The sequence below is a fragment of the Sceloporus occidentalis genome, unplaced genomic scaffold (genome assembly GCF_023333645.1).
Source record: "Sceloporus occidentalis isolate IW3139 unplaced genomic scaffold, rSceOcc1.0.p SCAF_2, whole genome shotgun sequence".
NCBI lineage: Eukaryota > Metazoa > Chordata > Lepidosauria > Squamata > Phrynosomatidae > Sceloporus > Sceloporus occidentalis.
Genome location: NW_028316982.1, coordinates 111,869,265 through 111,881,649, shown reverse-complemented (window position 1 = coordinate 111,881,649; position 12,385 = coordinate 111,869,265). Strand labels below are relative to the sequence as shown.

Here is a 12,385-nt window from a genome sequence, read left to right as displayed (position 1 = left end):
TCTAGGTTGACATGAAGGCAGTTGACAACATATTAGCACTCTTCTGCTACCAAGTGAGGGAGACAAGGAGACCATTTCAGAAGACAGCATTCTTTGGCCCCAGAAATCTCTCTGGAGCAGTTATGGGTTAGCAAGAGGTAGCAGGAATGCATAGTGCACATAAGTGTGCTGTGCTTTCCTGCTGTACATCCTTGACTTGTGACTTTTTGAGACCAGAGAATGCTCTCCAGCACAATCTGACTCCTGCTTAATGCTTTCTTCCATAGACTTCTTCCAACCATGTAAATCAACTTCCAGGGAGTGAGGCATGAAGACTGACTATTATTGTGGGAGATTCACACCCAAAGGGGGCTCACTCCTTTATGCCTTACCAAAATCATATATGCTGTGTCACATTTTATAATATTTGTTCCCAACATTTGATTAGTTCTCCATGGTTTACTCTTGACATAGAAAAGCATGTTTTAATTCTGCGGATTTGATTTTAGAGCCATCGATTTCATTTTAGTTTATCCCTATTGTCCCCAAAACCTGTTCCAAAGGGCTCCTGATCCCACGAAGAGACATTTCAGCAAACATAGGCTGGTTGTCTGGCTGGCTGGCTGTAGAGGAAAAGTCACAGACCTTTCCCTTAATTAACTTAACTACTTTAATTTATTTGGGGATGAATTTAAAACTGGCTTTTCTATGTAAAAATAGCATGTTGGCATCAAATATTACACAATGTGAAACAACAGATCATGTCTTGTCGTGGCAAACTATGAATCTGCGCCACTGTCAATCCAATCTCATGAATACATGACGAATAATGAGAGGAAGAAGTTGGATACATATGTTACCTATTGCACAGAATCAAATGGAACTCAAGCACACTCCCTTTTAGCTGATGTAGCCTTTACTTTCTATATCCTTGAATACGAACTGCTGGGAGGCAAACATCTGCTCCCTTCAAGCCCTGTTTTTGGCTTAGCTAGAAGCATCTGTTAGAAACAATATGATGAACTAGACAAATCCCTCAGTTTGATCCAGCAGGACTGTATTTATATTATACATGTGGGAAAATTTTAAAAGTTGAAGAAAGTGACTTTGGAGGGAAAGAAACACCAGAATTGAAAGCAGGGATTAGGAAGACATCAATCACTGGGTAGTAATAACAAAGACTTGCTTTCACCAATAAGTTCTGGTTCTAATAATTTTATATTCTATAATATTCTTATATATGAGACCTATGTGTTTAGCGCACAGCTTAAAAAAGCGACTTACCACTGTCAAATTCAATTCCAATTCGGGATGTGACCCAATATCACACATGTTTTGTTGCCGATGCCACTGGCCAGTTAAATCCTGGATAACGTCCGGCTAGAATCCAAGCTTAGCCGACAAATCTTCAAATTTGGGAGCTTCCCAGTTTTGAAAAGAGGCTGGCTGAACTTGGATTCTAGCCGAAAGTTACCCAGGATTCACCTTGCCAGCAGCGTCGGCAGCAAAACACTTGTGATAATATCAGGATACATACCGAATTAGAATTGAATTCGGAGGTGGTAATTCGCTTTTTTTAGCTATTTGCTAAACTCCCTAGTCTCAAATCTGATTTCTTACATTTACCAAATTTCACTACCTGGATTATTTTTATATATTGTTGTTTTGTGCCTTTAAGTCATTGCCAACTTATGGAAACCTATTATGGGTTTTCTTGGCAAGATTTGTTCAGAGGTTTGCCACAGCCTTCCTCTGAGGCTGAGAGCATGGGACTTGCCCAAGGTCGCCCAGTGGGCTTCGTGTCCAAGCAAGGACTCAAACCCTGGTCTCCAGAGTCATAGTCCAACACTCAAACCACTACATCACACTATCTATCTATCTATCTATCTATCTATCTATCTATCTATCTATCTATCTATAATTTTATTGAATTTTTGGGATAGTTAGCAATCAATATTTTTACATATAGATATATACTCAGTCAATATAAAACCATAAGTACTAACGTATAGCTATGTAGCTAATTATCCCAATAAACCATATATTAATGTCTCTTCACTAACAGACTTATTTTAGATAAAGTTCTACATTATTTCCTGTCTGCAATCAGATGATTTGGGGTACCTATCAAGTAAATTAGTTATATAATAGGGCACAGAGGCCTCTCCTTTAGATTAAGACAGTCCTGAAAATGTCATCTGTTAAAACTGGCACCATACCTGTTGAAGTTAATATCTGGATAGCTTGAATATTCTGATTTCATCTTGGCATTTCGCCGCGGAAAAGTGCAGAAGAAGGCATTTGCTAGCAAACTAGCAGTCTGTTCCTGTGACATTGTGATGGAGTGGTTCATTTTTTGTTTTAGTAGAGGTATTGGCTAACAAAAGGGCAGAAAATGGACATAATCAGGTTAGCAACTCAAAAAACAAACACACCACCCATCAACAAAAACACAGGAGAACAAAATTGCATTTACTGATTTAGAGCAGAAGTAATTTAAGAACACTGGTGAGTTCTTAAATCAGCAGCACTCTTACAGTCAAGAGCTATTTATCCTAGATGATTGGGAAGAGTCTTGTTTGACAAATTGCAGATTTTTAATCAATAACAACAAGAATGACAAAAAAAGCTTCACTACTTTGAACAAAATGAAGTGCCCAGATGGAATATGAGCAACAGTGAAAGAAAAATTAAATAAAAAGATTGCAACAGCTGTATTATGCAGTCTCAGTGTCACATAGTTGAAAGAAAATGAGCAATCACAGAAATCACAACAGCTGCAAAACAAGGCAGAATGATGATACATAAACTAAAACAACTATGAAAGAGGAACTGAAGTTTACCTTCCTCCATAAATGGAAGCAAAAAATGTCAACGTTCAAACCCCCCCCCCAACAAGACTCCAATTGAGCACCACCACTTCTGTATGATTATTTTATAACCTAATTTATACTATCAAAATTTTTGTGAGAAATCTGTTATTTCCATTAAAGCTTGAACATAAAGCTAAAACACAAAGAATAGCATCTATAATGAGATGCATACATGTGAAGAGATGCATTCCAGAGATGCACACATGTGAACCTTTTTCATTGGAATTCTTTATTTCCCCGGTGTTCCAAGATAACCATTAAAAGCTGGGTTTATCTAAGATCTGGCTGATCTGGGAGCAAGCTTTGGAAGGAAAAATAGTGTATATCTATGGAAATGTAAAAACGTTCATTTCACAGAGGTCAAAAATACTGCACAAGAACAAACAAGAATTAATAGATTTTAGACAGCCTTAATGCAAATTATGATGTTGTAACAAGCCAATTGATTATCCAAATTGTCTGTTTACATAGTTAAAAATCCTCCAAGTAGAACAGCTACATGAACTACTATGACCACGTTAAATCTCTCTTCATGCATTACACTGCATGAGCAGGAATGAGTTCATACTAAATAACCAATTGAATGGGACGCGCCGCCCCTTCCACCCCGTGCGCGTGCCGCGGCTTGAGCACATACGCTCAAGTCCGCGTATGGCGCGCCCACGTATGGCGCGGGCGCACTGTATTCACTGACACTTCTTTGTTACTCAGAACCAAGCCTGATTGTGGTTCTGAAACGCATGTAAATATATCATTGTCTCTGCAAAAAGAGCAATGCAGATACTTCCCAGGGTGAAGATATGCAGTGATGTCCTATCAGGGCCAGTCTATTTGGCAAGGCAGAATTCACTTGGTGAGCCATGACAAACCTCCTCAGGTTTTTTGAATATAGTCTGACAAGCAGCACATTCTGTTTGGGAATGGAACAAATCTGATAGTTGAAGGGTCCATTGATATATTCATATAACGTCACTGCTGAGAAAGGGGCCGGGGGGGTGGGTACCATAGCTATGCCATCTCTTAGGACTAAACCCTAATGAAATCCTTCATATGGAATACCTCTGGCTCCAAGAGGAAGGAATTTCTGAAAATGATGTGACCAAACTGATAGGCGCCCTTTGCTGATGCAAAGTGGCTAACGCAGAAATGGGCAGTTCTTGTGCCACAGAACTTTGGCAGCACAGTGACAAAATCCTCATACTATCACTTTTAAAAAAACAAATCTTGTTTGGGATTTTCTAGTATGTGTGTGTGTGTGCACTGTTATCATGTTACTGAAATTTGGTGTCATCACAATAACCACAAAAATGGGCAGAGGGCACACATACAAACATGGGCTATGTGTTCCTAGGCTAAAAATGACACCACATTTAGGAGAATCACTGTTGAAAGGTGTACCTTATCAATTGTACCCCCTCATAATGTGGATTAGACATTTTACATTTTACACTATCTTGTTGATGTAAACTTTTGAGATAATTTATGCCTGCTCTAAACAACTGCCATGTAAAATATGGTATTACTTAATGGGGAGCTGGTCCAACTGCAGTGGTATTTATAATAATTAACTGAAGATTTTAGGACAAAACAGCTATGAAGCTGACATATTTTCAAAGAGTGAAGCCTTGTCTCTTATGGCCTCTATGATCCTTTCAAAACCTTAATTCAGGAGTGGAATCTTGTCTCTCATATTAAGCCACAGTCTGTTAAATTTCTTTTTTTTTTCCACCCTGAAAAATTTCCTGGTCAGCACAAAACTATGCATAATTTTGTTGTACTCATAAAAAACATTTTATTGATGAAAAAGATGAACTTAAAAAAACAACAACCATGTGACTTTGATTCCAAATCTCCTTTATTGAGGTACGCAATACTTACTGATTTCAATAGGAAACAAGAACTAGATTTAAATCACCAATTTTATAGCTAACTCTGTTTTCATTAATTAGAAAGACTTGAACAAAGTAAACCATCTCAAAATGTAAACTTCCTGACTGTTTCACAGCACATCTCTCCAGTGTATGCAAGATTTTGATATATGTTTCAAATCAGCTTCAGAATGGGAAAAGAATTTTTAATCTTCTCTTTTATTGTTATGGATGCATGCTGTCCTCACTATTCCCTAGGCCTGAATTGAGCAAGGCATAACAGAGCCATGGCATTTTGACCTCAAAAATTCATTATGGCATATAGCAAATTCATTTGCTACAGAGAAAACATTTAAGATATGCTTTCCAACCTGAGTGCAGATGCTAGGCAGACAGAGTGCAAGCTTCACCATATCAGGCAAAATGGACTGAAACAGATGCTGAGCCTCTGCATCCTCAAGCACCTAGAAAATAAATGAAAAAGAAAATCTGAACAATAAAATAAAATTTTAAAAAATCAGAGTTTAACATACAACTCAGAAACCATGACATTTCAACCTCTGGTGCTAGATTAGAAACTATGAACATGTTTCATACTGACTGCCAAATCCAAAATGACATCATTATTTTAACATTTTTCTCTGCAGCCACATATCTAGTAATATATTAAGATGAAAGCAAAGATAGGTGGGAATCCTCAGAATAGCCCATGCATAAACCGCTTTAAGGCCAGTATGGAGCAGATATAAATTAAATGAATAAACACTTTTAAGGACTACATTTACCACCAATACTCATATAAACTATAAGTTTAATTTACATATTTAAAAGGCATATTCAGACTCTTATTAGATAATTATTTCTAACAGTTCAGATGGTCAACTGTCTATTAAGTTGGAATTAAAACGAAACTACCAATAAATAATAGCAATTTCTACATACTTGGGAAATATGACCAATATTTAGAAGCATGTAAATTAAAATAGACACACACACACACACACCATATTAAATGACCGCGTTGAATTTTCAGGACTATGTAATGTTCATAAGAAAATTCTAGGGTAAATCTCTTTGTTTTAAGAGGAGCTTCCATGTTCTCACACTGCTGTCCAACTATAACTATAATTTAATATTGAATTACTTCATTTTCTATGGCTAGGTTTCACTTCCACAAGACGTTCTTAGGGTTTCTTTACCACCCCCTAAAATCCAAGAGACAAATTATAACAAACAGTCCTCATCTGAATTTTTAAAAATATAAATTAAACACTTCAAAAGCATCAACTGTCCAGGAAGTGTTCTATTGAACAAAGAAACCCCAAATATCAACAGATGTTTGTTTCTAGAAACTCAGATTTCTCCTCGTTCATGTTATTGTTTGCTCTTTCTGGTAGCAAATATGACTAACAAATATATAGTGATACAGTTTGACAATAATATTCTGCCCAGTCTACAGATTCTAGATTTTGTGTCCTTCCATTTTTCCAGTACTATTTCTCCTCTCAAACTTGGTTTGCCAGATATTAACATTTAATATTTATCAGGCACAACTAGGACCTATGCAGACAATAAAAAGAACAAGTTCCTGTTCATAGGCACAAAACAACGTAAAACAGTGATAGGGATCATACAATCCTCCATATTCCCTCACCCTGCTGAATGTTTCTTGGGCAAAAAAGTAGGTAGGGAAAGAGGGAGGGCTTGTTTTTGGTTTGGGAAAGAGAGGGGCTTTTTGCCTCTGCTTCTTATCATTGCATTTGCACTGAGTGCCTAACAGAGGCAGGTTGCTTTCTTTGCTCTTCTTTCCCCTCCTTTTTCAGGCTGCATTCTCATTCTTTTTCCTCATGTATATTCCTTTCCCTATCTGTATTTGTATAGATGTAGACACTTTGAGATTAGCAATGCTATTTACAACCCCACAATTGTAATCCCTCAAATAAACTGATCCCCTCCTCTCTTTAACCTATACATTTTTATAAAGGAGATAAAAAGATTTGTTTGTTACACAACTCTTATACAAGGGACAGCATTTTATTACACTACAATATAAGCCATTGTTAGCAACAAATATCAAAATGCGGTTTGGTTTTTATTCCTCTCAGTTAAAGATCCTGGTAGATCTCAGGTTGCAGCAATATATTTAAATTGACACCTCAGACCTCCTTTCAAGCTTAATTGAGCACACAGCTGTATTTAGAAGCCTCATGCTCCATTTACTTGCATTGAGAATGTATGTATATTTGAAATATTTCAAGAAATAAAAATAAAATAAATTTAAACATTAAGATCTTACAGACTCCTTTCTTTGATCCTAACTTTTCCTCCCTTTTTCCCCAACCATTTCAACCACAGATTCAAGTAAAACGTGCACACTATGGATACAGTGCAACAGTGCTGTTTGTTAATTATTTATCTGCATAATATTTACAATTACAGATATCTACAAAATTTTAAAGCAGTGTCTATCAATAAAGTATCAAATACATACAAAACAAAAATACACACACAAAAAACCCCACATCATTTCTTTTGAAGTCCCAGAGACAGATATCAGATTGGACTAAGCACTTGCTCACAAAACTATGATGACATTAAAGACCTAGCAAATATCTAAGGGAAAAGGCAATCTCTTTCATAATCAGGTACAGTCAGCCCTTGGTATCTGTGGGCTTGCCATCCAGAGTTCCAAGCAGTTGCAGACAGCAAGCCCACATGGTTCCCAATGGTGGTGCATGCATGCTGCCATGCCACCATTAGGGACAGCCCCTGTTGTCCCATGGCACTGTGTGCATGCAGCTGAGCCGCTATCAAGTTCCTTTGCATGCACCGCCACAGGACAACCAGGGCTGTTTCCAATGGCGGCACAGCCATGTGCATGCACTGCCATTGGGGACAACACAGGCTTGAGCATCCACAGTATCCACAGTATAGTTGGAAACAGATTTTTTTGTTGCTATATGAATTGTTTTAAAGCAGTGATTCCGAAACATTGGTTCTCCAGAAGTTTTGGACTTCAGTTCCCAGAATTCTTGACTGGTCAAGCTGAAGGGCTTCTGGGAGTTGAAGCCCAACACCTAGAAGACCAAAATAATGGGAATCACTGTTTTAAAGCAAGCACGCTTAAGCACCAGAGTAACACTTAAAACATAGTATTTTAATGGACTGTAGAAATAATTAATTAAATCTAATTATTCCTTATTCACCTTTTCAAATTCAAACAATCCAGTGTTTGAAAGTGAGTAAACAGCATATGTGTGCATAGGGGGTGGCACAAAGAGAGTTGCAGATCAGTGGTAAAATTCAATACCATGCTTTAGAAAAGCCTTTCTCATTAGTCTTAAAGCACCCCATCCCTAGCCATCTGTAGTTTAACACATCTGGAAAGTGTCAGGGGAAGCAACCTGAAAATGACAGAGGGAGCACTTCTGAAGGGGCTAATAACAAAGGCCTGTTACAGACTGCAAAATAAAGCTGCTTTGGGTCTCTTTGGAGGTATGCTATTTAAATCATGCATGGGTCCTAAGAGTCCGGAGGTCGCGCCAAAGCCACACTCCATTCCTAAGCACTGGAGTGCAGCTTTGGTGCAGCTTCCGGATTCTTAGGATGCATGCATCATTTAAACAGCATACCTCCAAAGAGACCCGAAGCAGCTTTATTTTGGCAGTCTGTAACAGGCCAAAATATGCTAAGGGTGTGTGTCAATGGTTACTATGCATGTGCCTTTCCTTATAAATATGACAGTCTGGTTTGAAAAGAAATGAATCAAGTGAGAAATTAAATAAGGCAATTCAACAAATTGAACAAATTTCAGTTGTTAATTTAACCAAAATGACTTATCCTTCTTGGGTCTGACTTTCAGCATTAACAAATTATCTTGGTGTGGTCTGGCCATTTATAGTAGAAACACTAACAAAATTGTGGAATTGTTCTGCCACAGCATAAACATCCTCAAGTAGTAATATATAAAAATATTAAATCCTGAATTTTGATTTCAAGAAGCAATATAAACCAAACATATATATTTAATTCAAAGGAAGACATTTAACCTTAAGTGTCTAGAAGACTGTCAGTTTCTGATAGTTTTTCTCCTTAGGGTAACACCTCCTGTCTTTTAAACTGACACTTGAATAATGTCTGGCATGCATTGTTGACTACCACAAACTCTATAGTCTCACTCATCTGGTGACAGATTATGACACTGGACTTTGTCACAGCTGTCAGCACTTCAACCTTTGCCTTAAGCAGCTCTGGAAGTAAATGTAGTCAAAGCACAGGAGGCTTCCTCCTTGAAACTGAACTGCAAACAGCAGTCTTAGTACTCAGGTTTTAAAAAGAGTAAGAAATCTACCTAAACTATTTATGCAATATCACCCAGCAAAATGTTTGTTTCATCCTACTTTGTCAGATCAGCCCTCTTTCATTTATTTATGATGAATAAAATAATGATCTAGCTAAGGAGATTAGTGCACCGGCTTTCATTCCTTCACTAGGAGGGGATGCAAACCACAGGGACAGATTGTATCGCACAGTTCCGTCCCCAGGCAGTACTCATCCCGTACCGACCCATTCTTTAAAAGGTCTGGGAGAAGCCCAGATTGGGTACAGGATAAATACTGCCCAGGATTGGAGCTGTGCAATATACAATCCCACGGCTAGCGTGGGAATGAAAGCCAGTGCATTAATCTCCACCATTTGGGGAATGGGAATATAGTCAATTTGTTAGATAAACTTAAAAGGCATGAAGAATATTCATAAATTTATTCTTCAGGGATCTGTCTCCAGTGGTCACTCTTGCACCATCAATTTAGGTCCAAAATACATTGAAGAAATAATCCAGTTTGAGACTGCTTTAACTGTCCTGGCTCAGTGCTAGGGAATCCTGGGAACTGTAGTTTTGTAAGACATTTAGCCTTCTCTATCAGAGAACTCTGGTGCCACAATAAACTATAGGCCTGTTACAGACTGCCAAAATAAAGCTGCTTTGGGTCTCTTTGGAGGTATACTGTTTAAATGATGCATGCATCCTAAGAATCCGGAAGCTACACCAAAGCTGCACTCCAGTGCTTAGGAATGGAGTGTGGCTTTGGTGCGACCTCTGGACTCTTAGGACCCATGCATCATTTAAATAGCATACCTCCAAAGAGACCCAAAGCAGCTTTATTTTGGCAGTCTGTAACAGGCCTATAATTCCCAAGATTTCCTGGCACTGAGCAAGGGCAGTTAAAGCGGTCTCGAACTGGATTAATTCTGCAGTGTGTTTTGGATCACAGACCCTAAAACTAGCATTCTAGAGAAAGATGCATCCTGAAAGGTACCTTAACAGCTTTCAGTACCCTGAAAGGTACCGTACAGCTATTTTTACATGGCAGTAAAAACAGCCATGTTTACAGCAGCCCAACATATGAGTCTGTTGATATTACACCTATGAAACTAGCACCTACATCAGGAAGGCTTTGATTGAGAATTCCTGCATGGCACGGGTTGGACTGGATGGCCCTTCTGGTCTCTTCCAACTCTATGATTCTATGTAGATTTTGAGATGATGGTGGACTGCAACTACCAGCATTCTTCATTCCTAGAGCCATGATACCATAAGCTGCTGGGAACTGTTGCAGAACTGCATAATTCCCATCCCCAACTTAGATGGTGTACATTGTTCAACCATCTAATAAATAAGTACATAATAGCTCATGTATAATACAACTGTCATTGTGAAACAGCTAAAACCATCTGCTTTTCTCTGCTGAGTATAAAACTTGGTAGCCCAGTTGGATATAAAAATATAGTGTCAGGAACCTCTGGTTCATACACACATACTCCATCACTTTCATTTTATATCAGCCACAGTTTAGGGTGAGGCTGATATGCTCAACTTAGTTGATCATGGTTAGTGAAAACAAGCCAGCTCAAGAAAGCAGAATTTAAAGCAGGCTTATTTCAACAAGTAATTATGTATTTGTTTTCCCCATTCTTCCCAGGACAGGACCCAAGACTAAAACACTTGGTCTGAGTTCAGATATATCTAACTCTAGTTAGTTTAAAATGGAACAGAATCATTCCAAACTGCTACTGCTATTTATGCACGAGGAGAAGGGGAGGAGTATATAGAAAGGTAAGACTCTGCCACTTGTTCCCATAATGATGGGGCATGGTTTATCATAATGTCTGAATGAGGCCAGTGGCAAATCTGGTTTGTCAATCTGTAATGTACAAAAAAGCCCTTTATTATATTCCAGTTACTGCTGAAGTTTCATCTTCAGGATTCAAACACTGTATATTGAAAACAAGAGCACAAGGTCATTTTTTTTTTTAATGCCACGTGCTTTAGGAAAATGTAGGAAACAAGGGCTGTTCTTTACCTTTTTCTTGATATATCAAAAGATAGTTGGTCATCAATTTAAAAAAATTAAATAATTTTGTGACTATATTTGTCTTTATCTTATAATAACACTGTATAGGTTGCCCCATCTTTCAACAACTACACTTGAAACAAAGCTGTATGATGGTATAAAGCCTAGCCTATATCTATCTTGTCACCTGAAAGATGACAGAATATTGACAGATCCCATTTTTTAAAGCTCTTGTTTTTTAAAGTAAATTTTATTTCTTAGGAAGGATACTTTGTTTACACAACACCGTGTGCCACTCATCAAATTACTTTGTGAATTTTATCAAGGCTAGTACATGAGTGATTGCCTACATGAAACTAGGTTTTAGCTCTGATCTCCACAGACCTGTATCAGCAAGAGTCCCACTCATTTCAAGACAAGTTTGCACAGGAAGATTACTCTGGGGGACTGGGTTGTAGGGGACACAATGTGTTTGTCATAGAGGTGATTTTTTTAAGCCATGCAAATTGGAATTGCAGTTTACAAAACAAACATCTATACTGCAGTAAAAGGAGGATTGTTAAACACTACCGTAAGTAATGATTTCATACTATAAATTGATCCTTCCAAATGCAAACAGTGAGCACGCTTGACTGCACAAGGCAGAAGCAAATGAGCACAGCAAGCCAAGCAAACTAAACACACGATGCTCAACATAGGATCCCTATCAATCATACAAAGATAATAATCAAGTCCCAAAAGGCAAAACATGTCTTCAGTTTCTTATCCGCACTCTCCACTTTAAAACCAAAGAATGCTGGGTGAATGACGTTAGTTCCCTTTAGTAAAATGAATGTCTGCTTCAGATCCAAAACATACTGCAGAATTAATCCAGTTTGAGATCACTTTAACTGCCCTGGCTCAGTGCTAGGGAATCCTGGGAACTGTAGTTTATTGTAGCACCAGAGCTCTCTGACAATGCTAGGAAATTCTTGGAACTGTAGTTTCATGAGAAAGAAGGCTAAATATCACAAAACTACAGTTCCCAGAATTACTTAGCATTGTCAGAGAGCTCTGGTGCCACAATAAATTACAATTCCCAGGATTCCCTAGCACTGAGCCAGGGCAGTTAACATGGTCTCAAACTGGATTATTTCCACAGTATGTTTTGGACCCCAGATGCAATTCCACCTCTAACCCCACAAACCTACCATATATACTCAACTATAAGTCCACCTAATGTATAAACTGAGGCCAAGTTATGGGACTAAAATTATGGATTTTGATATGATCACTATCATTGTGACCCCAATCTGGCCAGTGGCAGCCCCAA

General features: G+C 38.1%; 1 protein-coding gene across 2 annotated transcripts in view; it reads right to left on the bottom strand.

Annotated features, from left to right (window-relative positions):
* The window catches only part of LOC149318878 (poly(ADP-ribose) glycohydrolase-like), a 91,027-nt gene that overhangs the window by 49,041 nt on the left and 29,601 nt on the right, over positions 1-12,385 (bottom strand). For both annotated transcript variants that reach the window (XM_089510620.1, XM_089510619.1), the window contains exons 8-9: positions 5,092-5,184; positions 2,199-2,356 (exon numbers count right to left, since the gene is read on the bottom strand). In XM_089510620.1, the coding sequence (XP_089366746.1) occupies positions 2,199-2,356; positions 5,092-5,184 (251 nt within the window). The remainder of the gene's footprint in view (positions 1-2,198; positions 2,357-5,091; positions 5,185-12,385) is intronic.